The sequence below is a fragment of the Phacochoerus africanus genome, chromosome 1 (genome assembly GCF_016906955.1).
Source record: "Phacochoerus africanus isolate WHEZ1 chromosome 1, ROS_Pafr_v1, whole genome shotgun sequence".
NCBI lineage: Eukaryota > Metazoa > Chordata > Mammalia > Artiodactyla > Suidae > Phacochoerus > Phacochoerus africanus.
Genome location: NC_062544.1, coordinates 189,998,633 through 190,025,713, shown reverse-complemented (window position 1 = coordinate 190,025,713; position 27,081 = coordinate 189,998,633). Strand labels below are relative to the sequence as shown.

The following is a 27,081-nucleotide window of genomic DNA, read 5'->3' as shown; positions in this document are numbered from 1 at the left end:
TTTTCTTAGAACCATTTGGTAAAGGAGTTCTCTTGTAGCTCAATAGATTAAGGATCTGGTGTTGTCACTGCAGTTGCCCAGGATCTTCTACATGTCATGGGTGTGGCCAAAAAAAGAAGGAAAAAAAAAAGTTTGGTCAATAGGAGATTGCTTTTCCTTCAAGAGAGAGATAGGCTATGTTACCACAGTCATCTTACCTGGTATTAAAGTGCCACACATAGTCCCTAATGGAATTTGCTCACTGCAACTTTTGCAGTCAGATAATTCATGAAATCTTGCAAAGAGCCAATGGTTAGTGAGGATCCAGCACCAAGGGAAGCTGGAGAGAGAAGCAGTTTGATGTGCAGGTTAGCATGAAAACAGTTGGATGGTTTCAAGAGTCTCTACTAATTTCAAAGCCCAAGCAAAGTACTGTTGAATTGTTGTTGCTACAATACTTATCTGCTCTTCTTCATCTTCTTGCTTATTGATTAGTATGGCATGGGGAGCAGCACCAAAGCCTCTTTCACCCCCTTCGTGGACCCCAGAGTGTACCAGACGTCTCCCACTGATGAAGATGAAGAGGATGAGGAATCATCAGCTGCAGGTAAGCTAGAAAGCCCCAATGTTTTAGAAATAGCTTGGTTTTCCTTTCCAGTATGACTTGATGAAAAATCATTAGTTCAATAATTAAACCATTAATTGCTTAGGCTTTGTCTTAATGGGAAGATTTATTGTGATGATGATGATGATTGTTGTAGGATTTCTCAAACAAATTTCTTTCTATTTTTTTCCATCTCTGTTTCAATTCTGGTAGGAACCCAGAGGTATCCAGGGGCCCTAGGAAAAGCTGTTCCTCAGAGATCTCCAAACTCACCACATATTTCTCAAAAGCAATTTCTGGGTATAATGCCATGCACGCAGTAGACACTTAATAAATGCGTGTTGCGTTGTGTTGAGTTCTAGGTGTGTGCATCCCAGCGTAAAAGTCTGGCTGATTTACAAGAGTGTCTTGCTTTCTAAAAATCTGCAACTCACTAATCATCAGACTCAACTCAGGCTGATTTGTCAATTGACAATGCGGAATTTCAAAAAATAAATCTTTCCTGCATATACTACAGGAGATGGGGATGGGGTATTTAATTTTATGAGATGAATATTAATTCCTTAAACTACCCAAGTAGTGTCTATAAACCTGTTTTAGTAATGTATAAAATACCTCTTCTATGAATGACTTATACTTTATTCTACTAAAAAGTAGAAAATAGCTATAGTTTCAAAATTTCTTTGCCTTTTCTATAACACACACTAAACAAGGAGAAATCATAATGTTTTTGAAGCCCCTTCTCCATATCTCCATTGGTTTTATTTTAAGATGCCACTGACTTCTCTGATTCTTTTTCTCAAAGCTCTGTTTACTAGCGAACTTCTTAGGCAAGAACAGGCCAAACTAAATGAAGCAAGAAAGATTTCAGTGGTAAACGTAAACCCAACCAACATTCGGCCTCATAGCGACACACCAGAAATCAGAAAATACAAGAAGCGATTCAACTCAGAAATACTTTGTGCAGCTCTGTGGGGTGAGTTGGTGCTTTTTACTGTTCATTAATGAATTGACCCTCAAATGTGGGTCTTACCATCAGAAGGGTGCTGACTGAATTGGGTGTTAGACTTGGGATCATCTTGACCTCAGGAAAGTTCGAAAGCAATATTATATGGAGAAAGAGCTAATACCCTAATTCCCAGGATAACAGAATGGAACTCAGAATGACCTTGTCACGTAACAGTGATGGACTAAAGCCAACAACAGGACTAGCTACCATTCAGTACCTACCCCCTGTGTGCCCAGCTCTAGGTGATGTGCTCCACATTGTCTCCCTGATCCATACAACATTCTACAAGGGGATGTGACCCCCGTGTCACAGCTGAAGAAAAGCAGCCCAGAATCGATCAGTGGATTGTCAAAAGCCATAGCAGTAAGAGTAGCAAGATAAAACCTGAAAAGGGCGACAAATGATGAGTCTTCCATTTTAGTTCAAAACATCAACCTGCAGTTCTTATAAAAAAGATCTGCAGGTTTGACATGACCTCAGACTCAGGATAGGTGTGATGAGAGCCTATCAAAATCCTTGTCTGTGTTACCATAAACATCAAGGGAGGACATGGCCCATCTGTACCCACATATCACACTAGGCCTAGTTCAGGGCACCACCATTTTACAAGGGCAAACGCATTTGAGATGTTAGCAGGGCCAAGCATGAAACCTAGAAGCTGTTTCATGGGAGATGTGGTCGAGCCTGTGGTTGAAACACTTGATGGTTGAAAGACATGTGTCATGGTTTCTATGAACATGTGGTTGAAAGAGCAGACCTTCATGTTACTTAGAAGAAAGTTGTACAATAAGCCAGAGAAGCTGGACATTTACCTGTTTGTGAATATAGACCATTGTATAGTCGACCTCCCAGCATGTGTACATGTCTGTGTGTGTGTTGAGAGTGCACGGGGTGCTTATTTGCCTAAGGATGAATCTTCAGGATCGTAGCTATTCAGACAAGACTACTTACCTACCTACCAGAGTTTTTGTAACAGGAATTAACTGCATGGGAGGTGGACTGGTCTAGAATCACAGTCAGTATTTGCCTGACCCTCAAGCCCTTAACACCTTCTCTTGAATTGGCTCATCATGTCCCCAGCAAAGGGTGTAGGACACAAATTAAGCCTTGGTGTGAGGAGGAGGGAGGGCTTTTCCTCCTGTAGGATATGGGAGGAGGGCACCTATACCCAAAGTGGGTAGGCTGGAAATCACTGCATGAATATGAGTGAGGTGAACCTTAGGGAAGTCTCGGGAGGATTTAAAGAGAGAGCCAAGAAAAGGGTGGGTGTTACAGGAAAGGAATCAAGGTAAACTGTGTCGGCTTCACAGCTGTGCCTCAGGCCCCTCTTGAGAAAAATTCTATTCTAGGTAGTACAGAGCTACCTGTAATGAACGCTGCTGCCACTTCATAAAAGAAAACTAATTTCGTTACCAGAGGGATGGTGATTTAATTACTGTCTCAGAGTTTCTACTTCTCCACTCCCTACTGTAGTGCCTGCTTGCCCATTAGTTTATATTTGCAAGTGAGTTTCTTAGGTTTTTTACGGGGACCCTAGATGTAGAAGAGTAAAGCCCATAAGAGTCAGTCTTGGGGGGCTTCTTCAATTTGCAGGTGTAAACCTCCTGGTGGGAACCGAAAATGGCCTGATGCTTTTGGACCGAAGTGGGCAAGGCAAAGTTTATAATCTGATCAACCGGAGGCGGTTTCAGCAGATGGATGTGCTAGAGGGACTGAATGTCCTCGTGACAATATCAGGTACGTCGCTGGATGGCCGAGTCCTCCAGGTCTGCGCAGGTGGGAAAGGCGATCACCTTGCTTCTGAAGGAACAGCAAGCTCTGCCCTTCCCACCCAGCGAGCTGAATTATGGCAGCAGAGCCAGAGTGACATCACCCACGTTTTGTCACTCTAGAGGTTCTCACCTTCAAAGGGAAGTCTCTCACCTCTACCTGAAATCTGAATCAGGACATAGCACAAGGGCTGTGCACTTAAGGGCCCGAATGCTCTGCCGGGACTCAGCAAGGATCTTTTTAAGGTGTCTGCATGCTGGTCACTGCCATCTACTCTCAGATGCAAGTATAAAAATGTAGGCTTCTGGGAGTGAGGAGTTTTATAAGCAGAAATTTCTCTGGGCTCCTTTCTAGTTCACTGACACCTTGGTAAATGCAGCTGGCCCATTGAGTGATTGAGTCTACAAGGTGATTTGAATGTAGGAATCATTTGGCTACACTGCAGGCTTTCTGGTTCCCCAAAAGAGCTTCAAAAAAGATGGAGACAGAAGTGAAGGCTTTATTAATGACAAGTTAAAAATGTGACCTGAAGGAGTCCATGTTTACTGGAAGTTTTTTTTTTTGGGGGGTGGGGTGGGTGTGAAGGCATTTAATAAATAACAACCCTCTCTTCCCTTCCCCTCCCATCCCATCCAGTATGAAACTGACTGTCCCCCATGCATTAGAACCCCATGAGGAGATGTGCAAAATCCATGATGTGCCTCAGACTAGCGGGTCAGAATCTCAGGGCCTGTGGTCCAGGTCTCAGAAGCTTTCATAGCACCTGAGGCATTTCCACTGTGCAGCCATGCCTGAGAACCAGCCATTGTTTCACAAAGAGAAACCCAGCTAAGGTGGGGCGGGGGGCGGGGGGGGACGCAGTTCACCCTCTCTCTGCCAACACAGATCAGAGGGCAGTTCAAGAATCTTTGGCTCCTATTTCCGTTTTCTTCTTTCCCTACCAATGGAAAGAAGAACCTGGATCGAACCCTGAATAAAGTAACTCTACAGCTGCATTTCTGTTTTGAGAAAATGCCTTCATTTGCAGTTCCCTCAGAGGTTTCATCTCTTTTTATTCTCCCCAAATAAAGGTGAACCCAGTAAATTCTTCTTGTCCTATCATTCGAGTTCAATTCAGTGTAGTCCTTTATTCTGGTTAATGCTTTCTTGATTGCTGCACTACCAATTCAAATACATCTGCCAGTCACCTACCAAAAGTGGAAACGATAGAAGAAAATTCATGGTTAGGCCTCATTGTGTTGTTAGTGACAGATCCCATTTTTAAAAGTATAACAGTTTCCTGCTATCATGAGGCACGTTGATAGGGAAAGAAGAAAATGGAAATAGGAGCCAAAGATTCTTGAACTGCCCTCTGATCTGTGTTGGCCCAGAGAGAAGGAAGCACCCCCACCCTCCTCCCACCCACCTTAGCTGTTGGGGTCCATGCATAATCAGTGCTTTCAGTTACAAAAGAATAGTAACTGCACAGGGGTTCCCTTAATTTAAGTTATAAACGTGCTCTCTTGTCAAATCCAGTGTGCAGTGCTTTAATGAATCTGTTTTTCTGGTGTATATTACATCTGCAACTTATAAAACATGTTTTGATGCCTAAGAGAAATCAAAGGAAAATAAGGACCCAAGAAGTATACCCCACAGGCCTGAATTACTGATCACGTGGGAAAAGCCACCCCAAGGGACATGTTCTTATCTGGTATTTGTACAATCTTAGATAGTATATTAAATTTTTCTCCTTACTTACTCCTTAATGTTTTTAAGATGTTTTCATATCATACTAAGAATTCTTTTCTTCCTTTTTTTTTTGTTTTTGTTTTTGTTTTTGCTTTTGCTTTTTAAGGCCTCACCCGTGGCATATGGAGGTTCCCAGGCTAGGGGTCCAAGCAGAGCTGCAGCCTCCGGCCTACGCCACAGCCATAGCAATGCAGGATCCGAGCCACATCTGCAGTCTACACCACAGCTCACAGCAATGCCAGATCTTTAACCCACTGAGGCCAGGGATCGAACCTGCAACCTCATGGTTCCTAGTTGGATTTGTTTCCACTGTGCTATGATGAGAACTCCTCATACTAAGAATTCTTTACTCCAGGATCACTTTGCCATCTTTTACCAAAGGAATTTTTACATTTTTCCCCCCAAGTACACATCTTTCTAATAGCCACACCTATGACACATGGAGGTTCCCAGGCTAAGGGTCGAACTGGAGCTGCAGCGGCCGGCCTACGCCACAGCCACAGCACCCTGAGATCCGAGCTGCATCTGTGACCCACCCTGCAGCTTTCAGCAATGCCAGATCCTTAACCCACTAAGCAAGGCCAGGGATCAGACTCGCATCCTCATGGATACTATGTTGGGTTCTTAACCCACTGAGCCAAAATGGCAACTCCAACCAAGTATACATCTTTTTCTCCTTTCTTATTTTTTTTAATATGCCTTTCAGTAATCTCAGCATGATAAACGTGTCCAAGGATATTTTCTGCACTCAGATTGCCTTCACTGAATTTGTTTCTCTTGTCTCCTTACAAAATTCCTTTTTCTTTTTGTTGGGTAACAGAGGCTCTCCATTAACATATGCTGTTGGTCAGAAGGTGAGGGAAAGGCAGACATGACAAGTATGCTGAAATATCCAGTTGTGGACACCTTCCTTGTAGCTCTAACTAGACTGTATTGGAATGCTAATCGACCATCCCGTTAGAGTATTGGGTCTTGCTGAGTTCAGCAGACACTGCCCTTTGCATTGGGAGGAGAGAGTAAGAGCAGCTGAAGGTAAAGACACATTATAAAATAGTGACTGGTCCAAAACACTTGGACTGTTTTAATCATCAGTCCTGGCAGAGACATTACTTTGATGCTGGGGATACTGGTTCTTTGTGCCTTCAAATGTACACACACATAATTGTTAATAAAAGTAAGTTAATAAAATATAATGGAGCTGGGGAAGGACTGAGGGAAAGAGCTGTCTCAGGGCCTTGAAAATTAAAGCTCTATTATTTCAACAGGAAAGAAGAATAAGCTACGTGTTTACTATCTTTCATGGTTAAGAAACAGAATACTCCACAATGACCCAGAAGTCGAAAAGAAACAAGGCTGGATCACGGTTGGGGACTTGGAAGGCTGTATACATTACAAAGTTGGTAAGTCTCAAGACATGGAACTGTTCACTCAATCCAGATTATTTGGTTAAGTTTCATTTGGTTTTTTTTTTTCTGTCAGATATTGTTGATGCATTTGTGACTGGTTTAAGACACTCTAGAACCTTAAATATACTTGTATTATTTCAAAAAAAGTCAGACTGATGAAGTTCAAAGAGTGCTTTCAGAATAAAGTCCTGAGCTCCAGCTTGAACTTCTTCTCAGAGACCCATTAAAATGACAGTGAAGGAATAAAAGGGCCAGAAGATAAACCAAGCAAAAGATGTCAGCACAATTGGACAAGAGTAGTTAGCTGACTAGAAATAGACCCAGCTGACCAAGAAATGCTGAATTCTAAGTCTGCAGTGAGGAAAGTCATCAAAATCAATCCAGTCACTCAACAAAACCCAGAGAAGCTGAGGACCTGAGGCTCCTGAGGTATCAGAGGTGGAGATGGAGGGTGGGACTAAAGAAGGGAAGATAGCTGGAAAGTTGATGAACAGCAAACCCTCCAGAACTCAGGTGGCCACCTCCCCTGACTGCAACAAAAGATGAAAGACTGGCACAGCCAGTCTGGAGGTGAGGAGTCCTGAATTATGAGGTTATACACACACACACACACACACACACACACACACATCCTTTCTTCCCTTGTTTAGGTCCCAAAATAGCCATACTTATACTCCCAAGCAAGAGATTGAAAGATTGTCTTTTGAGAAACTAAACAGCCAGAAAGAAAATATGTTCAGATAGTAATATTTGAAATGCCATGATAAAAGCACCTGACCACCTTAAAGGGAAGCCTAGTAATCATAAGCCCACCTATATCAGACAGCGGGGAAATCTACTAATAGGAAGGAAACTTAAACAAAAAGTATGTGTTGCTGTTTTCTTGTGAGTCTTTTTTCATTCTCTGAATGAAAGGATAATAAGGAGGGGAACAATGTTTTTTAGAAAGAAACTTTAAGAGTTTAGAAATACCATTTCCTTAAAAGAAGAATAGGGGTTATTTTATTTTATTTTATTTTATTCATTTTATTTTTGTGTGTCTTTTTAAGGACGTACCCATGGCATATGGAAGTTCCCAGGCTAGGAGTCAAGTCAGAGCTGTAGCTTCCAGCCTACACCACAGCCATAGCAATGCCAGATCTGAGCTATGTCTGCGACCTACACCACAGCTCACAGCAACGCCAGATCCTTAACCCACTGAGCGAGGCCAGGGATCGAACCCACATTCTCATGGATACTAGTCGGATTTGTTACCGCTGAGCCACAACAGGAATTCCAAGAATAGGAGTTATTTAAAAAAAAAAAAAAAAAAAAAGGGATGGAGCAGAGTTGGAGGAGGTCATTCAGAGACTAGGAAAAAATCTTAGAAATTAAAATACATTGGCAGGAATAAAAAATGAAATAGAACGGTTGGAAGATAATGATGAGAGATGTCCTAGAGAATAGAATGAAAAGAAACAGGAGAGAAAAGGTATGAAAATAAAAAATCCAGTCCAAGTGGTTCAAAATCTGTTATGGGAATTTTTGCAAAAAGGGAAATTAAGAAATGAAAGGGGAAGAAAGTACCAAACCAAAAAAAGAGAATTAAGAAGTTTCTACAACTAAGATCTCAAAATCTCAAATTAAAATATTCAAAGAGAATGAAAAAAGACTCACAAGAAAACAGCAACACATAGTTCAGTACCCAGGAAGGGAGAACATTCTTAAATCTTCCAAATTATAAATAAATAGATAAACAGTTTACAATTACATATGGAAGCCCCAGAATTAAGTGGCCTAGCACTCAGCAGCAACACTAGAGGATTAGAAGACAAAGGATCCTCTAGTATTCTAAAAGAAAAATTATTTTCACTCAGTGTTTTATAATCCATCTGTATTAGCCAGGGTTCTTCAGAGAAGCATAACCTCTAGGGTGTGGGTGTGGGTGTAGAGAAAGGGAAAAAAATAAATAAATAAATCCAGGCAGAGTACCATGGAGGGTTCCAGAAGAGGAACCTCCAAGGAAAAGAAAATGTTACTAAAGGATTACCTGCTGTATTTGACTGCATTAAAGGCGTTTAGAGCACTAACAAAGTTTGCATGTGCTTAGAGATAGATACATAGAAAATAAGGAAGTGAAAAATGGAGAAAACAAGAAAGACAATATAGTAATGGTATACTGTGTGACTCATCTATGAACAATAATAATTCAAACACAGGACATTGACTTAACCAAAAATGTTACATGTAACTGTATTGGAGGTGCGGGAGAGGAAGAAATGTGTATGTTTGAAAGAGAGAACTAGAGAGAGATGATTATAAGAGTAAATCCTTTTCATAGTATAAAGTTGGTAATAATATCTGTAACTGAAAAAAAAATTTAAATAACATTATTACCGTGTCATTTAAAAAAATAAAAATAAATTGCTACCAAAGTAGTTGAAAGTATATTAAAGACAGAATGTGTGAACAGGAGTGGGAGGCATGCTATGGAAGAAGAGCTGAGAGAGGAAGAGTTTGGTCAGTTATCCTGGACTAATTTCTTTGGACATATTATATTCTGTTTGTTCAAACATTTTATACAGAAAAAGACAACCATGTGTACTATCTTGGTCTGTTCAAGCTGCTGTAACTGAATGTCATAGACCAGGTAGCTTATAAACAACAGGAATTGATTTTTCACAGTTCTGGAGGCTGGGAAGTGCAGGGTTAAGGCGCTGGTAGATTCAATGTCTGGTGACAGCCCCCACCCTGGTTCACAGACAGTTGTCTTTTTGTTACAACTTCACATAGCAGGGAGAGAGGTCTGTCTGGGGTCTCACATTAAGGGCACTGATCCTTTTTAAATTCCTGATAACTGGAATCCAAATTTGAATAAAAGCAAATGAAAGCCATTATGTCTCTACCCATTTGTTGGTTTTTCTACCATCTTGTCTTACCAGCTCTCAGCTACATATATGTGGGTGAACATAAAAGCTAGGTAAGGAAAGCTCCCGCTATGGCACAATGGGATCAGCAGTGTCTTGGGAGCACTGGGACAAGGGTTCAATCCCTGACCAGGCACAGTGGGTTAATGATCTGGTGTTGCCACAGCTGTAGCTTAGTTTGTGGCTACAGATCAGATCTGATCCTTGGCCCAGGAGCTCCATATGCCACAGAGCAGCCAAAAACAGCACAAAAGCTAGGCTAGAAAACATGAAGGATATTTATACAGAGTCTTCTTACAATGAATAATTCACATCTATATCTAGTAGTTAAAGACAATCATGTATATGCATAGATAGTGATTTACATCTCTGTTAATACAAAAATTTGAATAGGGAGTTCCCATTGTGGATCAGAGGTAACAAACCCGACTAGTATCCATGAGGATGTGGGTTCAATCCGTGGACTCTCAGTGGTTAAGGATCTGGCGTTGCCATGAGCTGCAGTGTAGGTTGCAGATACAGCTCAGATCTGGCATTGCTATGACTGTGGCATAGGCCAGCAGCTGCAGCTCTGATTCGACCCCTAGCCTGGGAACTTCCATATGCCACAGATGTGGCCATAAAAACATTTTTTGAATAAACATTTTTTAAGTAATACTTTTTCTATTACAGTTAAATATGAAAGGATCAAATTCTTGGTGATTGCCTTAAAGAATGCTGTGGAGATATATGCTTGGGCTCCTAAACCTTATCATAAGTTCATGGCATTTAAGGTAAGCAGGCATGTGATTTCCTAACAAGGTCCTATTTTTTAGTTTAGGTTCCCACCAGTTAACAGTGATCCATCTTTCACATAGACTAGCACCAATTTTTCTATGTATAATAAACCTCTTTAAAAGTGTAGGAACTCAGGAGTTCCGTAGTGGTCTAGCGGTTAGGATCTGACATTGTCACTGCTATGGCTCAGGTTCAATCCCTGGCCTGGGAATTTCCACATGCCACAGGCAAGGCCAAAAAAAAATGTGAGAACTCATATTTGTTTGTGACGACTAGGTATTAGTAAATGGTATTGAGCTGGTGAAATTAAAATTTGGGTACCCTCTCCTCCATTTCAGGTCTATGCATCGTCATTTCAAAGTGAGATTTAGTATGGAATGGTTACCAGGCAAACCATTCATTGTGATCTTAGGCAATGAAATTCATTGACAGCCACCCAACTAGGTCACTGTCTGATATTTCGTCTGAAAAAGGCAGACCAACAGCAGCACTGAATCTCAAAGTTGAACTGAGTCTCTAAATTTTATAATCCTCTTAAGCCTTTTGGGTCAAGTCCCTAAAACTCACTTGATGCTCCTATATCCCCATTGCTTATTGGACTGCTCTAAAATGAATACTAAATGTAATCACATATAGAACTGGCCAGGTTTCTCTGCATCCTTCAATTTTGACACTTTTTCATTTTTTATCTTATCTAAGTCTGTACCCACCATGGCTGGCTTGATCACTCATGAGCTTCAACAGAATTAAGACTGGGATATGCTGGTCCTGTTGACTCCAGCTCATGGAAGTTGACCCCCAAATGCCAGAAGGACCAGTATTTATAGGCACCCTGATGTTTTCAAAGCTATACAGTCTGTCCAGAACCAGTGTGAATTTATCTTCTGTTCATTCTTTCTTTCTGCCTACATCTCTCTCCTTATAAAATCTCCATGGCCCCCACTTTTTCTCCCTACCTTTATGACTGTTACCTTTCTTTGACCCATTATGTTCTTTCTTAATGCCATGTGAGGGCAGAAGCTGCCTTGGGAACATTATGTGGCCCTCATCAAGGCTGAATCACCCCACTTCAATCTTGTTCTTAGCACAAGGAGCTCATCTGTGATGTGCTCAGGAAGATAGGTTCATCCATGGAAATGGGCTCCCCTCCATAACCCTGCTTATGGAGAAAAATTGGGGGAATGCATTAGGTTAGTAATAACACTTAAGGCCTGGCTCCTGAAAACTGAAGTGGTGCTGCTGTTCTGCCAAAATCTGTCTTCGCCAAAGCTTTTCAGTCAAGATCCTGTTCCAGTTCTGAAGTTACCGCCATCCGTTCACTAGCCAAAGTGAACAGTTGAGTGCAAAATGCTTTGTTCAGCAAACCTTGCCCAGCCTGGAAAGAGGGACGAGCAAAGGCAAGGACTTGAACAGGAAAGACTGGAGCTGGCAGGGTGTCAAGCCCTGCCGTAGGACAAGGAGATGAACCTCAAACCTCCCATACATGGGAAGGATGTTAGCATCATTGTAACATGAGGAGGGAGGGGTCTGTTAGGTGGCCATGGCATCATAGCTGAGGCACCTGTGGTTTCACAAAGACCCTCCCAGACTTCAAGGTCAATACAGGGAGAGTGTGGATTAAATAATGGCAAAAGAAAACAGCTAGTTAGGGCTTAGACTCTGGGTTCTAATATACAGAACTACAATAAACACGGCTGAAGCTTTTTTTCCTTGTTAGTTAAACCCAGTAGCCAGTGTAAACCATGAGTCTTGAGATGGCCCAAATTAGAGAAAGTGTCAATCTGATGCACTCCCTCACAGAAGGATGGTCAGAACCAGAGTATGTGCCTGTTAATCCTGAACAGGCTTAGCACAGAGCCAGCCCACTGCCCGCCCAGGCTGTCTCTGCACGGACCTGGCTGTCACTTGGGAAGGAGGGACCCAGAGAAGTGACTGGACCTTCTTCTTAGAGAAAAGGCCAGAAATAAAGAGGAAAAAAACAGCAGCACCCAGGCACAAGTGTTTCATACACGATGAAGTGGCAACTGTAGACCATCTTCTCTGCCCTGGAGGACAAGGGGTAGAGAAATGGGTGCCAAGCTCTTCCTCCTAGAGCCAGCATAGAGATAAACCTAATACTGAAAGAAATATAATATAAGTAAAAGAATGTGTATGTATATGTTTGTCTGGGTCCCTTTGCTGTACAGCAGAAATTGGGACAACATTGTAAATCAATTACCCTTGAAAGAAAGAGAAAGAAAAGAAAAAAGGAAAGAAAGGGAGGAAGGGAGGGAAGAAAGAGAAAGAAAGAAAGAAAGAAAGAAAGAAAGAAAGAAAGAAAGAAAGAAAGAAAGAAAGAAAGGAAGGAAGGAAGGAAGGAAGGAAGGAAGGAAGGAAGGAAGGAAGGAAGGAAGGAAGAAGAAAGAAAGAAAGAAAAGAAAAGAAAGAAAGAAAGAAAGAAAGAAAGAAAGAAAGAAAGAAAGAAAAAAGAAGAAAGAGAGAGGAGAAAGAGAGAAAGGGGAAGGGAGGGAGGGAGGAAGGAAGGGGAAAGATTTCCTAGCCTTTCGGTTTAAGAAAATTAGACATGGGAGTTCCCGTCGTGGCGCAGTGGTTAACGAATCCAACTAGGAACCATGAGGTTGCGGGTTCGGTCCCTGCCCTTGCTCAGTGGGTTAACGATCCGGCATTGCCGTGAGCTGTGGTTGTAGGTCGCAGATGCGGCTCGGATCCCGCGTTGCTGTGGCTCTGGCGTAGGCCGGTGGCTGCAGCTCCGATTCTACCCCTAGCCTGGGAACCTCCATATGCCGCGGGAGCGGCCCAAGAAATAACTAAAAAGACAAAAAAAAAAGAAAAAGAAAAAAGAAAATTAGACATGAACTTCCACAGGAAATAGCTCAAGGAAAAAATTATTAAGATAACTTCTTTGAATGATGTGGACACTCATGTGGTGATTTTTAGTCTTTTGCAGATCTCCAGCACAAGCCACTGCTTGTTGATCTCACAGTAGAAGAAGGTCAAAGATTAAAGGTTATTTTTGGTTCGCATACTGGTTTCCATGTAATTGATGTTGATTCAGGAAACTCTTATGATATCTACATACCATCTCATGTAAGTTCCTGGAAGCGGACTGTCAAGGCACTCAGTACAACAACCTGCATGTACAGATTTGTTTCAGCACCTGTTTAGTGGAACTCATGCTAACTTTGACTAATCAGTAAAGCAGATGGACTTTCAGCCTTCACTAAATAGATGATGCTGTTAATAAATAAAACATGTAAATTTAATTCGTTAAGGCTGCTTAAAACTGAGTAACGCATAATAGCACTTATTTGCTATTAGCTGGACATTTTGTCTCATTGGATTTTACACTAAAATGCATATAATGTTTTTCTGCAAGGGTAGCATTCTGTTTTTTAAGCAAGAGCACAATAGATGAGCTCCTAGTTTCAGTTTTTGAAGGAAATAGGTTCATTTTATGTGAGAGAAGGCCAATTGTCCTTTTCTTGCTATTTGTGTTCCTCTTTACAATTTGATGTGGTGGAATCAAACCAGAGCACATACTCAGGCTCTAGCATGTTTTTGCTTTGCAATAATGGATGCATTAGGCAGCCTTTCCAACCCTCAGCTTTCACATCTATAAAATGGGGCTAAAAGGACCCATCATACAGGGTTATTATCAGTATTTAATGAGGTGAAACATCTAAAGTACTTGGCACAGGGCCCTGCAAATTGTAATATTAATATCACTATACTGACACATTGCTTAAAACATGACTTTTAAAGGAAATGCTACGCTGGTTTCATGCAGTAGGATGAATGCAGTGTAAATTCTGTTTCCTATATATATGTAATCCCAAGGCTAACTTAGGGTAGAAACCCAATCTGTTGCTGTTTGGTATTTTGGGAGTTTAAAGACTTTACTCCAAAGAAGTACAACAATTGAAAAGAAGTGGTTTTAGTGCATGACACATGTCATCATTGCTGCATCACAGCTTTTCATGCTGCCATGTGTGTGCACACGTGTGTGTGTGTGTGCGCATGTGCGTGTGTGTCTATGTGCACAGAGGACTCTTGGTGAGGAGACAGGGCCATCGTGGTGATTGTCCTCATTCATGTCCAGCAAGCACCTGTTGCACTACCATGACATTCTCAACCAGGGGATCAGAGCAACACCGTGTCTCTCTTTCTTGAACAAGTCAATCTACATTTATTTGAACAGAATGTTTTTTTTTTTTTTTTTAAATGAATGGTAATTTTTAATTTCTTTTTCTCAGCAAGCCATTAATTTGGATTATCCTCTTATTTAGCACCCAAATAAACAATCTGTGTTGAGTGTTCATAGCCTGCTTTGGTCCCAACTTTGGGCCCCACTTAGGCAACCTCCATCAGATTCCCCTGGCTTGCATTCTCCTCATCTTTTTTGGAAGTAGATAGAAAACACAAGATATTCAGTGTTCATGAGAATGTGCTCAAATCCCAATTCTATCACCAGCTTTGGTCAAATTATATAACCCCTCTGAGATGCAGCTGTCTCATCTATAGACAAAGACATTGAGCATGGAGAGCTATTCTAAGGGCTAGAAGTTACCTATGTAAAGGGCCCTCTTTTGACACAGGACAGGTGCTAGGTAGTGGTCCTTTTTGCTTTCAAGAAGAGGTAAATTGGATTCTTGACCAAGGGCCTAAGTTTGTATTTACCAGGGTATTGGAAAGGTCAGCAGTTAAATTAAGCAAAGCAAAATGTCAGTCCCTATAGTGCAACTGGAAAAAGAAAAAGGAAAACCCTTTTTTTTTAATTTTTATCTTTTGCAATTCTTAGAGATTAACAGTCAAGAATCTGTCTTATTTTAAAAAAGAATAATGTCTGGCCTTTCTTTGTCTTCTAGATTCAGGGCAATATCACTCCTCATGCCATTGTCATCTTGCCTAAAACAGATGGAATGGAAATGCTTGTTTGCTATGAGGATGAGGGGGTGTATGTAAACACCTACGGCCGGATAACTAAGGATGTGGTGCTCCAATGGGGAGAAATGCCCACGTCTGTGGGTAGGTTAACCATTCCTTATCTCCTTCAGCAGTTACACCCCCCAAATGAAACGAAAGTCAAGAAATGTGAAACAACCATTTGATTCCACAAAAAAAAAAAAAAAGTCTGTGAATAACACTTGTAAGACTTGCTTTGTCCGTTTATCTCAAGTCGTTTGTCATTTTTGTGGTTAAGATGTGAACAGATGCTGTGAGTTATTGCCCATCTAATGTTTTTAATGCAGTTTTGGAAATTCCTTTTGACAGCCTACATTCATTCCAATCAGATAATGGGCTGGGGCGAGAAAGCTATTGAGATCCGGTCAGTGGAAACAGGACATTTGGATGGAGTATTTATGCATAAGCGAGCTCAAAGGTTAAAGTTTCTATGTGAAAGAAATGATAAGGTAAATCCGTTTCAACATTTGCATTAGTGTTTGCATTTTAAGAGACCACCAGGTACCTGTGAAACCTTCATTTTCCTTTATACTGATTTGAATCACATCTGTGTTAAGCAATCAATATTATCTTAAAATGGCATTATTTGGTTTGATTCATGTGAACCCTCAAAATATGTTATTCACACACCAAAAAAGACATGAAAACATCTAAAACTTTCTTGTAAACTCTTAGTAACTTTTGTGGCCTGCAGGCCTTAAAATAACTCAGCAGATACCCTAAATTCTCCTAAGCACTTAGAAGAGTTGGCCCATCATTAATCACCTCACAGTGGGTCAACGTTGTACTCCACTTTTAGACTTTTCACAAAATCATTATTGGGACCTAATCCATCACATTATATTCAACTTTCAATGTAAAACATTTGACATGTAGAAATATAAACTTTTTTGAGAGTGTCGACCATTCCTCAAAGAATGAAAATCACAAACTCAACTAGTGCCATGTCCTGTGTCATTCCAGCCATGTTTCTTCAGAAGTGTTGTAGGGGGACTGTTTTCCAGTGAAATTGGCAGTGTCCATCTGGCATGATCAGTCGCCCAGAAGGGAATTCTGCAGCAGTGCTTCTCCCTTGCCCTCCCTGTAGACTAACCCAGACTTTTTAGTAGCTAAACTGTACTGTATTTGTGGATTCATCCTTTGTGACTATGGCCAACCTAGAAATGCTGTCCCCAGAACAGCAGACACAAACCTCTATAGAAAAGAATGTGATGGGTTAAACAGATGTCCATCTCTTAGCCCACGCTCCTTCCTCAGAAGCCAGGCTAGTCTTAGTCCAACCCCAGAATAGTCAGCTACTCTGACCTGGTGTGGTCTGGGTGGACAACAGCTGAGCATGGCAAGGAGGGTTCCAGGGTCTTATCAGAAGATGTTAGTAAACAGAAGTGACCCCAAGTAAAACTCCAGCTACCATCTAGTCTCTGGGGATCATAAGACTAGGAGTCATCTGAGCATGGACCCCCACACTCCAGTTCATTGAAGACCCATCCCAGAAAGCTTACTCCACACCATGTCCACACCCTCATGAGCAGGCTGGGACCACACCAGTATCCAGGGTCCAAGGTTTAGAGCCAGGGCACGCAGAACCCAGAGAGAACAGCAGCCCTTTCTTTCCTTCATTGTGTTTCCATGGGTCCCCTGTGCTTCCTTCCCCATTTCAATTCATTGACCCTAACAGTAGCTTTACTTACATATGTAGCATTAGTTGAATGACAAGAATTTCCACAGAACTTCCTAAATTGTTGGGAGAGAGCATTCTTCTGAAGAAGTTGTGGAAATGAAGTAGCAGAGACTTTATACTAGTGATAAAAGTAAATGCCTTGGGCCAAAGTTTGGTGCTGGCTGACTGAAGGGCTAGGCCACAGCCCAGAATGTTATTTTCCTAGGGCAGTGCTTGATGTTCACCTCAAGCAAGCAGTACCCCAAATTTTGCTCACTGCTCTCAGCTGTTTGATAAAATGATTTAGCAGACCCAGACTTAATGGACTGTGGTTCTTCTCATTAATGCTGTGATCTCCTTTGGGCTAGGCTATGCCTTCATCAGCAGAGAAGCCACAAGTTAACTCTTGAAATGCCAAAGTGAATAGACATTAACCACCTTACCATAGCTAACCAGAACTACTTTTTTTATTTTAAAAATTTATAACCAAAGTTGTATCATAGTCAGTAAGCCCCCACGTTCCCCCTTGACTTTGTGAAGTCGACAGGATTCTCTTCATTCCCAAGGTCCGCCCTCTCGTCATAATGAGAGAGCAAAGGGGAGCCCATGTGGTTTTGCAAAAATTAACAAAGGACCTGTTGTATCCTAGACCAGAAATCCAGCATATTTTCCCAGTAGGAAACTCCCTTGTAAAATGTGAACCCCCAAAGGGTTGCTCCAAATCAAGATATAGCCCCTTCTGGGTCCCTGAAGGCCAATACCATGATAAGTAATAGCAACCACTATAGGAATAAAGGCAGAGGATGCACTGTATTAAAAGGCACTTTATAAACACCTGCCCTTGAGTCTTAAATGCTGACACATGGCAAGGATAGGACATGTGAGAGAAAATGGATGGACGGTTGAAGAAAAGAGGGAAAAAAACCATGCAGTTGAACTAACTTTTTTTTAATTTCAAACAGGTATTTTTTGCATCCGTGCGATCTGGAGGAAGTAGCCAAGTGTTTTTCATGACCCTCAACAGAAATTCCATGATGAACTGGTAACAGAAGAGCACTTGGCACTTATCTTCATGGCGTTATTTCTAATTTAAAAGAACATAACTCATGTGGACTTATGCCAGTCTAGAGGCAGAATCAGAAGGCTTGGTTGAACATACCGCTTTCCCCTTTTCCTCTCCCTCTACCCGTCCCAATACAGTCCATCTTTCAATGTTGCAGCCTGGTTGAGAAGGAGAGAAAAGGGTGGCAGGAATTTCCAGGAGATCCCCAAGAATGCTGCGTTGTCTGTGGACAAAGATGGACCATGTACCCTTCGGAGTTAGGGATAGAAACAAATATTGTGTGCTCTTATGATTAAGCTGTGTTACGGTGGATTGTTTTGTTTTGTTACTTTTTTTCTTTACCCCCTTACTTTGTAAGAATGGGGAGAGAATGCATACTGAGAAAAAATGTCTGTTTTTAATTCTGTCTGCCTGCTAGGTTTAAGTATATGATATGTTGTAAAATTTCCAATTTCAAGTGGTGAGAGACAGCACAATAAATGTACCTTATCTCTTTACACTGAAGGCTATAACTGCATAGTGGGGTGATTTCAGAACTTCCGCCTTCACCAACCCAAAAGGTTGCTTTTTGATAGCAACTGCTAATGAATTTTTAAAAGAGAAGAAAAATAGTAGTTTTCCCCTCTTTTGGGAAATAGATTTTAAATGGCTAAACTACTAGCCTTAGACTAATAAAATCAGCTACCGTTTGTGGGGACAGGCCCTATTTGAGTTGGCCCTGTACAATGGGATAGTAGTGCCATTGAGTTGAGTTGGCTCCACTGGATGAGGGGCTCTCTAATAAGATATTCCCTCAGTGATTATGCAACAGTTCAGGGCAAAAGGCGGGATGACAGATGGGGTCAAACAGAAAGAGCTTCTGGAAACAAGCTAAAAATGCATACAAACACACACACACACATTTTTTTTTTTTAATGTGCAAAGCTCCCCACCTAAGAAGTCACTCTGTTCAGGCTTCGTTGGGAGTTAAGCCTGTTGAGTTCTTTTCAGGAATTGGGAAATAAATGACAACCAGGCTCTGGTCATTCCCAGCTTTCTCCTGAGGGTGCCACTTTCTCCAGATGAAAACTGTGACTGAAAAAATAATAATAATAAATGTTTCTGAGCTGCCTGTGTTCTCTCTGGGTTGGTGAGAGAAGGGACTAGACTACTAAGCCTGCCTGAGACCCAGCAGGCATCACTGGTTCAGATTTTATAGAAGTTGAAAGCAAGGCTTTGGCCAAAATTCTGAGACCCTAATCATTTTACCTTCCTCCAAATTACCCAACATACGGTAAACAATATTTGTGCAGAGATATGTATGTATTTAGTTCAGGTTGACTCGTGTCCTTATAAACTCTTAAACGGATGATTCGAACTGTTATGTGACTGTCTGGGATTTTTTTTTTCCAAAGCTACAAGCATGGCCGCCTGTGGTATCAAGGTGTTGCAAAACAATATCTGTGTTGCGCTTCCTGTTTTAACCTACCTCGTTTTGTTTGTTTTGTTTTACTGTTCATCACAGCAGTGTTATCTCCAGGAGACATATAGAGAGCTCAACTGGCAATCTCAGGTGAATTCAATAATTTTAAAATAAAACAGTAGTTGACCAAATTATCCTTCTTGAAAAATTGGAGAAAAGTAATCAAACAACAACAAAACTAATGTGGCTTGTTTCTGGAGAAAACAATTACTGTAAGCATATTTTAAAAATCTATGATCCTACTGATTTTGCCTAAATCCATGAGCAGCTGATGTACTATTAATGAGAACGAAATACACATTAGGAAAATGGAGCCATTTCAGTCTGGTGGTTTGGGCAAGGGGGGACAGGAAAGGGAACATATTCTAGTTTCAGAGGTAGATGATCCTGCCTCCCATAAAGGTGATTGTCATTTGCATTTATTTCAAGCAGGTAACACAGGAATGGAACTGAGGATTATCTTGAGGTGATCACCAAGATGTCCTCATTGTGGTCCCTTTAGCTCTCAAAAGCAATGAAATCCTCCTGTTCTCATTTTTACTGAGAAGGTTCTGCTGCTGAACAATGCTATCTTTGCAAATTCCATGCAACAAATTCAGCAATAACGTTTTGGATTGAATTTAACAACTACTGTAATTGGATGCTGACATGGACAAGATATATTGATTTGGGTTTCATCCCTGAATGTGATTGCCATCAGCTCTTTATATTGCTGCTGTGGTATTTTAAACCAGAAGCTTCTTTAAATTATGTTGCAAACTGATCTTTGTTTGTATGTTTGTTTTGTTTTTATTTCTAAGTGATAAGTTTGAAACACACAGCTTTAAGTGATTTTTTTATTGTGGGATTTGGGGTACAGTTAAGAAATAAAAGGGAATCATTGTGTTTAAACATAAGGTAGTTTGTGAATGTATTTTTTAAAACCTAGATTCATTGGAACAAAAAAACATAAGAAAACAATATTAATGCAGTCTTGTTTACAGTATGTACAGTGACATAACATAGAACATGAGCTTTTCTGGTGCCAACAACAATAAAACACAGACGTTAAACATCAAGCCATGCCTTTTATATTTTTGTACAGATATTTTACACAGAGTACAAGGCAAAACCAAATTTAAAAGGGCCTCCACAAATCTGTGCTCCTTAAAAGATTTCTAAAGAATTCCTTGTAGCTTTTATCTCCAAAAATACGTTTTCCTCCATCAGGGCAAGCCCTAGCCCTGACGTACTGAGTCCTAGGTCATGCAGAATATTTCGGAATAGCTGTTCTTATGGCTCATAACAGTTCCCAACTTTTTGGTTTGCTTTAATTCTTTTTTTGGTGGGGGCGTAGGGGTGGTTGTGTTTTTCATCCATCTTAATATCATCTTAAAAATAAAATGAGCCAGTTCTAGAGAGAAAACCCCTACAGGGAAACTTAAACTAAAACCTGAAGCTAACTAGTTTCAAAAGATAAAGAAATTTTTATTAAGACTTCTACACAAAGAGAAACTGAGCCTTCCCCTAAAGTAAGTTTCACTAGATCTTTTCAATCCTTGTTTCTCTAAATTGAGAATCATAGTAAAATCCACCATGGCTGCCCAGACCATTGTCATGGGCCAGTGTCTTTTGGGTGACCGTCATTGCTGGGTGGTAGTCGGGGACACTGCACCAAGGCTTCCTCTATGCAGTGGGTGGTGAGAACAGATAGCCTTTAAATGGTGAGTGTCCCCCGCCCCATGCCAGTGACATTCAGACCACTGTCCTTGCATACAGTGTAAGTGATGGACAGCTTGCCCTAGGTTCCACATAGAATCTAATGACTCTAGATAGATCTCATTTTCCTTGAAGACTTCCAAACAGTGCTTCAAGAAGACATAGAGTTATTTCAACAGCACAGTTTAAGACACAGGTGACATCCCACAAGGCCACTCAAACAGGGACTCCATTTTTCTAACACTTTGACATTGCTTTCCAAGATACACTTACATACATCGCATGGAGTACACATTTCCTGAAAGCATCTTAATTCCTGGTTAGATCTACTAACAGTTTTCTGTCTGCTATTGTGACTTATCAGTAATTGGTGTCTCTGGTCCCTCCTGTGCAGTAGATTAGAAAGAGATGTGAAATGCAAGCCAGAGCCATTTTGGTTTTGTCCATTGCCAGATGAGGAAGTGGCTGAAGTCTGACCTCACATTCCATGAAGTTAAAAACAAAAATGTTTTTCCCTACTAGTATGTGTCCCAGTTCACGTCACTGTATTCTTGAAATGTTAAAGAGCTCTTTGTGTCAATAGTGCGTGCTGTCTTTGAAAGTCTGCTTGAACAGGCATCACTTGGCATTTGTGCTGATTGCTTTAAGAGATAAGATGTGCTACATTATTTTTAAGAAAGAAGATAGAGCTACTGCTCAAACTTTTTCAGCCCTCTGGAGGAAAAGAGAATATCCACAACATGCTGATGGCAATTCTGAATGACCCTGCCACGCTCCCAGTATTTACATGTCTCCTGATTCTATGTTCTGACCATCTCAGTGGTTTCTGTGAATTGTTATTTACCTTTTAGTTCATTCCTAAAGACTTTAAGTTTAGCCAAATCAAAGAATAATAAACAAACTCAAAAATGGCCTCCCCTGAGACTACATAGTTACAACATAAAATCCAAAAGTCTCCATTTGATTTCATTTACCTGACAATATTTCTCATAAATACCATTACATGTTGGCCTTGATGTGCTGCTGTCCTTTTATGGGTCTCAAAATGGATATAAACTGATCTTTCCAAAGCCCTGACATAAAAGGAAGCCTCCTGAGAATGTGTTAAGTTCAAAACTGACAGTTTGTACATTTCTACCAAACATTTTCTAGTGTTGTTTGATTTCCACACTGTATCATTGTTCTTGGATTTTTTTCCCATAGGCAACTAGAATATTCAAAATTTTGCATAGCATTAAACTGTATGAAGCCATAACTCTCTGCTTTGAACTTTATTCTCCTAAGGCTGCCATTCCAGAAAGTGCCAGAATGCACCAAAATAAGAATCCTCATAAAAGCGTTTTAAGACAAAAATCCCTGGATACGTTTTGAGTTATTTTAAATTTAGATCAAAATCTTGGACTCTGTGTCCATGATGCCAAACATTTGGATGCAGACTGGAAGATACAATTTAAAATAGAAATGATCTGAAGTTTTAGGATTTTTGGCTTTGTGCAGATAGCTTCAAACTAACTCAATTCCTTATACAATAAGGTCTGGTTTTGATGGTTTGCTCTTACCACACTGAGATGCATTGCACAGTTGAATCTGGGCAAATACTGGAATAAAGGTGTGCTTTCATTTCCACCAGTAGATTATTGTTTGTCTATAGCAAACATCTATGCCCCAGTTGCCCCTTCCTCCTATCTCTCCCTTGGGGGTAGTGTTAAGGAATTCCATATGATGGTTTATTTTAAACCTCAGACATCACTCTGAATCAGAATTTCAGATGTTAGGTGACAGTAAGAAATAAATCTACAGCAGGAGAAGAAAAAAAGATGACAGCTTGGATGAATTTTTAAATTGGGTGTTGTGAAACTATTTTTGTGCGTTTTAGCTGTCTTATTTACAATGTTAACATAACTGTAGAAATGCCAAATTTATAATATGAGAAAGGACAACTATCATTTTGCTATGCCTACAAGTGTTTACATTGTTTAAATTTCCAGTTTTCTAAAGTGTTTTAAATTGTCAAAATGTGCTGAAACTGGATAAGTCTCACCTGTGTCAAGATATAAGGGAAGGAAATCTTGGCATATTTTCTAGTCTGAACCTTTTGGTTACTTTCAAGTATCTTTTTTCCCTGCATACAAAAGGCCTTCAGTTACTGTTTTCTAAGATTGTTCCAAGCAGTAGTTAGAAATGATTTGGTACATTCTAAGCCGAGATTTTCCCATACTGTGACTGCCATGCCTTGGAATATACGATTTTATGTTATCTCTATCAAAATGTGAATAATAAAATATTGATAGTAGTAGGATGCCTGCTTGTTCTTCATTGCCACTTCTTCCTCCTAAACACTTCAATGCTTTGAAGTTCTTCCCATCAGCTTGTAAATTGTCTAGTTGCCTTCAGTCACTACCCCTCATTGCTTCAGTATTTGGCTTTTAGCCCATTGCCGCCGTCTGTCTCCAACACCATTAATTTTTGGTGATTTCATTATCCACTTAGACAATCCTACATATACCCTGGCTTCTCAATTTCCTGATCTTGACCAGTGAAACTTACCATGACCAATTACTGCACCCCCTTCCTTAGCTAGTAGCCAGCAATTTCTTCCCCTTTGTTCTGGGTGGATCCTATCTGTCTTCACCAAATAAATGCCATCACCCTAACAGTCTTCTTCTCTCTCTCTCCTGCAACACTAGCTTCACCCATCCTGTTGGAGGTTCTTGCTACATTCCCGCTGCTATCTCTTATATCATAAACATCCTCTGCCCCATTACCCTTCCTGTTTTGTTTTTGTTTTTGTTTTTATGTTTGTTTGTTTGTTTCGCTTGCCTTCACACACACACACACATACACACACACACACACACACACACACAAATTCTCCAAGGGGGGACCTGGGTATACTTTCCATCTCCAATTCCTCTCCTCCCTTGGTTGTTTGAACCAACTCAAACAAGAGTTCCATCCCCATCCACAGCAGCTCTGGCTCCTTAGACCAGTGATGTCCCTGCTGTCAAAGGCAATGGCCAGGTCTCTTATGTCACCCTGCACACAAAGACTGCTTTATCTGCGGTCTTTGACACAGGTTATAATTCCTTCCTTCTTGAAGAAGTTTCTTGGCTCTGGACCATCCCTCTCATGTTCTCTCGCCTCTCTGGCCATTCTTTCTTCATCTCCTTTGCTGAGTTCCTGGAGTATCCAACACTGAACACCCCCCTCTCTAAGTGACTGCTTCTAGTCTTGGGACATGAAAAGCCATCTATATATGAACAATACCCACATTTTTATCTCCAGCCCTAACCTCTTTTCTGAAAACAAGATTTATGTCTAACTACATACTTAACATTTTCACTGGATGTGTAATTGGTATATCAAACTTGACATGTTCAAAACTAAACTAATTTGCACCCCACCTACCAATTAACTCTCATTACAGTCTTCTCTATGTCAGTAAATGGCAATTTTGTTCATCCAGACCATAAAATATTATAGTTTCCCTTAATTCCTTTTCACATACCACATGCAATCCTTAAAAAAAAAAAAAAAAAAAAAAAAGTGTTCCCCTCAGCTTTAGAGAAAATATCCGTAATCCAAGCTGAGACAATGCACATCTTACCTGAGATGATGCTTTACAAACATACACCAACATCCTGGGTTATGCCACTTTTCTGCTCAAGTGATCAATGTCTTCTCATCTCACTCAGAATCTCAATGTCCTTACAATGGCCTGTAAGACCCCAATAAATCTGACCTACGCTATGCCTCACCCCAACCACTAACACCACCCCTCTGACTTCATCTACTCTTTCCCTAGTTCACTTTGCTCAAGCTACACTGCCCCCCTTGCTTTGACCAGAAGACCCTCGAAGCATGCTTCTGTCTCAGGGTCTTTGCCCTGGCTGTTTCCTCTGTCTGAAAACTCCCCCCTCACATATCTGCATGACATGCTCTCCCCCCCCCCTTCTTTGGGTTTCTGCACAAATATACTTTTACTGGCAGAGACCTATATAAAATAATTTACAGTCCCCACTTATTCTCTACTTTATTGCCTTTCATAGCACTTATCTACATTTACTTTGTTCACTGGCCAATTTCCAGTACCTACAAGAAAGCCTGACAAATAGTAGTCACTCAGTAAGTATTTAATGGATGAATGAATGAATGAAAATAAATATTAAAAAGTTTTGGAATTTTTTTAAGGTATAAAACTATAAGGTCATTTTCATTTCAATATCAAAACAAAAATCTGTGTCCAAAGTTTCTATCATAAAAGCCTAGGTCTGCTTTCATGTAAAAAGTAGAAAATCCAAAGGATTTTCTTTCCTGGAAGGCTACTGTGGTTGGAAAACACCTGGCTATAATCCTGGGTGTACTTTCTTGCTCCATGAATCATCTTAACAGGCCAAGTTGCAGGGTTGGAGGAAAGGCTGTCATACAGCAGTATTGAGAAAAGTAGTATTTCAAAACTCTTACATTTACACAGGTAATGATCCATTGGAAGCTACTGACATTGCAGTAAGTGTAGAGTTACTGGAAGTGGGAAGAGGATTCTGAATTTCATTTTCTGGTCTAAATGTTTAAAAATAACGACATATTTTTTCTAAAATAAGAAAAACAATATTAAAGGTATCTTCCTGCCAAATGCAGTTTTGAGAAAGCCTAATGACATTTGGGTCTTATCATTCTTTCAAGTGACAATAGTGCTGAGGCAGCCTCTAACATCTGTATGTATTCAGCTCCACTGAATGTTGTTGCATGAAGTTTTGTTGTAGGAAATTGACACATGCCTTCTGATGAATTTATTGTTTCACTCAGTCTTGTAAAGGGCACACAACTTGTAGTTTCGATTTGTTCAATCATGTACTTTCCTGCTCACTTAATAAAAGAAATATTTTAAAAAATAAAGGAAGGAGTTCCCGTCGTGGCTCAGTGGTTAACGAATCCGACTAGGAACCATGAGGTTGCGGGTTCGATCCCTGGCCTTGCTCAGTGGGTTAAGGATCCGGCGTTGCCGTGAGCTGTGGTATAGGTTGCAGACGTGGCTCGGATCCCATGTTGCTGTGGCTCTGGCGTAGGCTGGTGGCTACAGCTCCAATTAGACCCCTGGCCTGGGAACCTCCATATGCCATGGGAACGGCCCAAGAAATGGCAAAAAGACAAAAATAAATAAACAAATAAATAATAAAGGAAGAAGATGATGAAATGATGTAATATAAATCAACATAACAGTGAAAGAATTTTTTCATTCCTCTATTATTTTCTGTGTCTTTTCAAACATCTATTGAGATGAAGCATAATGTGTAATTCACACTAAATAGCCACAGTTAAGGTCTTAATCAACCTTTTCCAGGACCAAAGCCATTTCTGGATTCCATGGTGCTTAGCTGTAGATTTCTGAAGTCCTCTACAAAAGATACAGGTCATTGGTTCCAGTTACAGATGGAGATTGTGAAACAGATGCTAAGAAATGCCCAAGGTGTCACAGTCATTGTGAATAAGCTAAACATTACAAATTCCAGTGGTAGGAAGTTCCCATTGTGGCTCACCAGTAACAAGCCAGACTAGTATCTATGAGCTTGGGCCTCGCTCAGTAGATTAAAGGATCTGGCATTGCCATGAGCTGTGATGTGGGTCACAGATGCAGCTTGGATCTGGCATGGCTGTGGCTGTGGTGTAGGCCTGCAGTTGTAGCTCTGATTCGACCCCTAGCCAGGGAAATGCCATATGCCACAGGTGCAGCCCTAAAAAGCAAAAAAAAAAAAATCCAGTTGTAAAGACACCATAATTGATTTTAATGTGAGTTCTGAATAATTTATGTGAAATATTTTAGAATGTTAGTTTTCTTTAAAGTTGAATATCACCAGCTTGAATACATGTTTTTATATATACTTCCATGAGTAACTAAATTCATGTTCTGTGACAATAACAAATTTTAAAGAGGGTCACCTCCCACCAAAAAAATAGTCATCTTGATTTCCAAAGTTAAGTTTATCAGATGATGTCATGAGGATATGAACTAGCAGCATCATGGTCTGACCAAATTTTTCAGCCCTACAACTCAATGCT

General features: G+C 40.6%; 1 protein-coding gene across 10 annotated transcripts in view; it reads left to right on the top strand.

The window, feature by feature from the left end:
• The window catches only part of TNIK (TRAF2 and NCK interacting kinase), a 405,478-nt gene extending 382,161 nt beyond the window's left edge, over positions 1 to 23,317 (top strand). For 6 of the 10 annotated variants that reach the window (XM_047786467.1, XM_047786459.1, XM_047786438.1 and 3 more), the window contains 9 exons: positions 475 to 586; positions 1,389 to 1,559; positions 3,186 to 3,329; positions 6,356 to 6,490; positions 10,075 to 10,175; positions 13,117 to 13,266; positions 15,045 to 15,204; positions 15,451 to 15,590; positions 17,764 to 23,317. In XM_047786467.1, coding sequence (XP_047642423.1) covers positions 475 to 586; positions 1,389 to 1,559; positions 3,186 to 3,329; positions 6,356 to 6,490; positions 10,075 to 10,175; positions 13,117 to 13,266; positions 15,045 to 15,204; positions 15,451 to 15,590; positions 17,764 to 17,847 — 1,197 coding nt within the window. In that variant the 3' untranslated portion in view covers positions 17,848 to 23,317. Of the gene's footprint in view, positions 1 to 474; positions 587 to 1,388; positions 1,560 to 3,185; positions 3,330 to 6,355; positions 6,491 to 10,074; positions 10,176 to 13,116; positions 13,291 to 15,044; positions 15,205 to 15,428; positions 15,591 to 17,763 lie in introns of those variants that run through there. The other 4 variants (XR_007135784.1, XM_047786473.1, XR_007135793.1 and 1 more) reach the window with 4 other exon arrangements.
• The last annotated feature ends 3,764 nt before the right edge of the window (positions 23,318 to 27,081 follow it).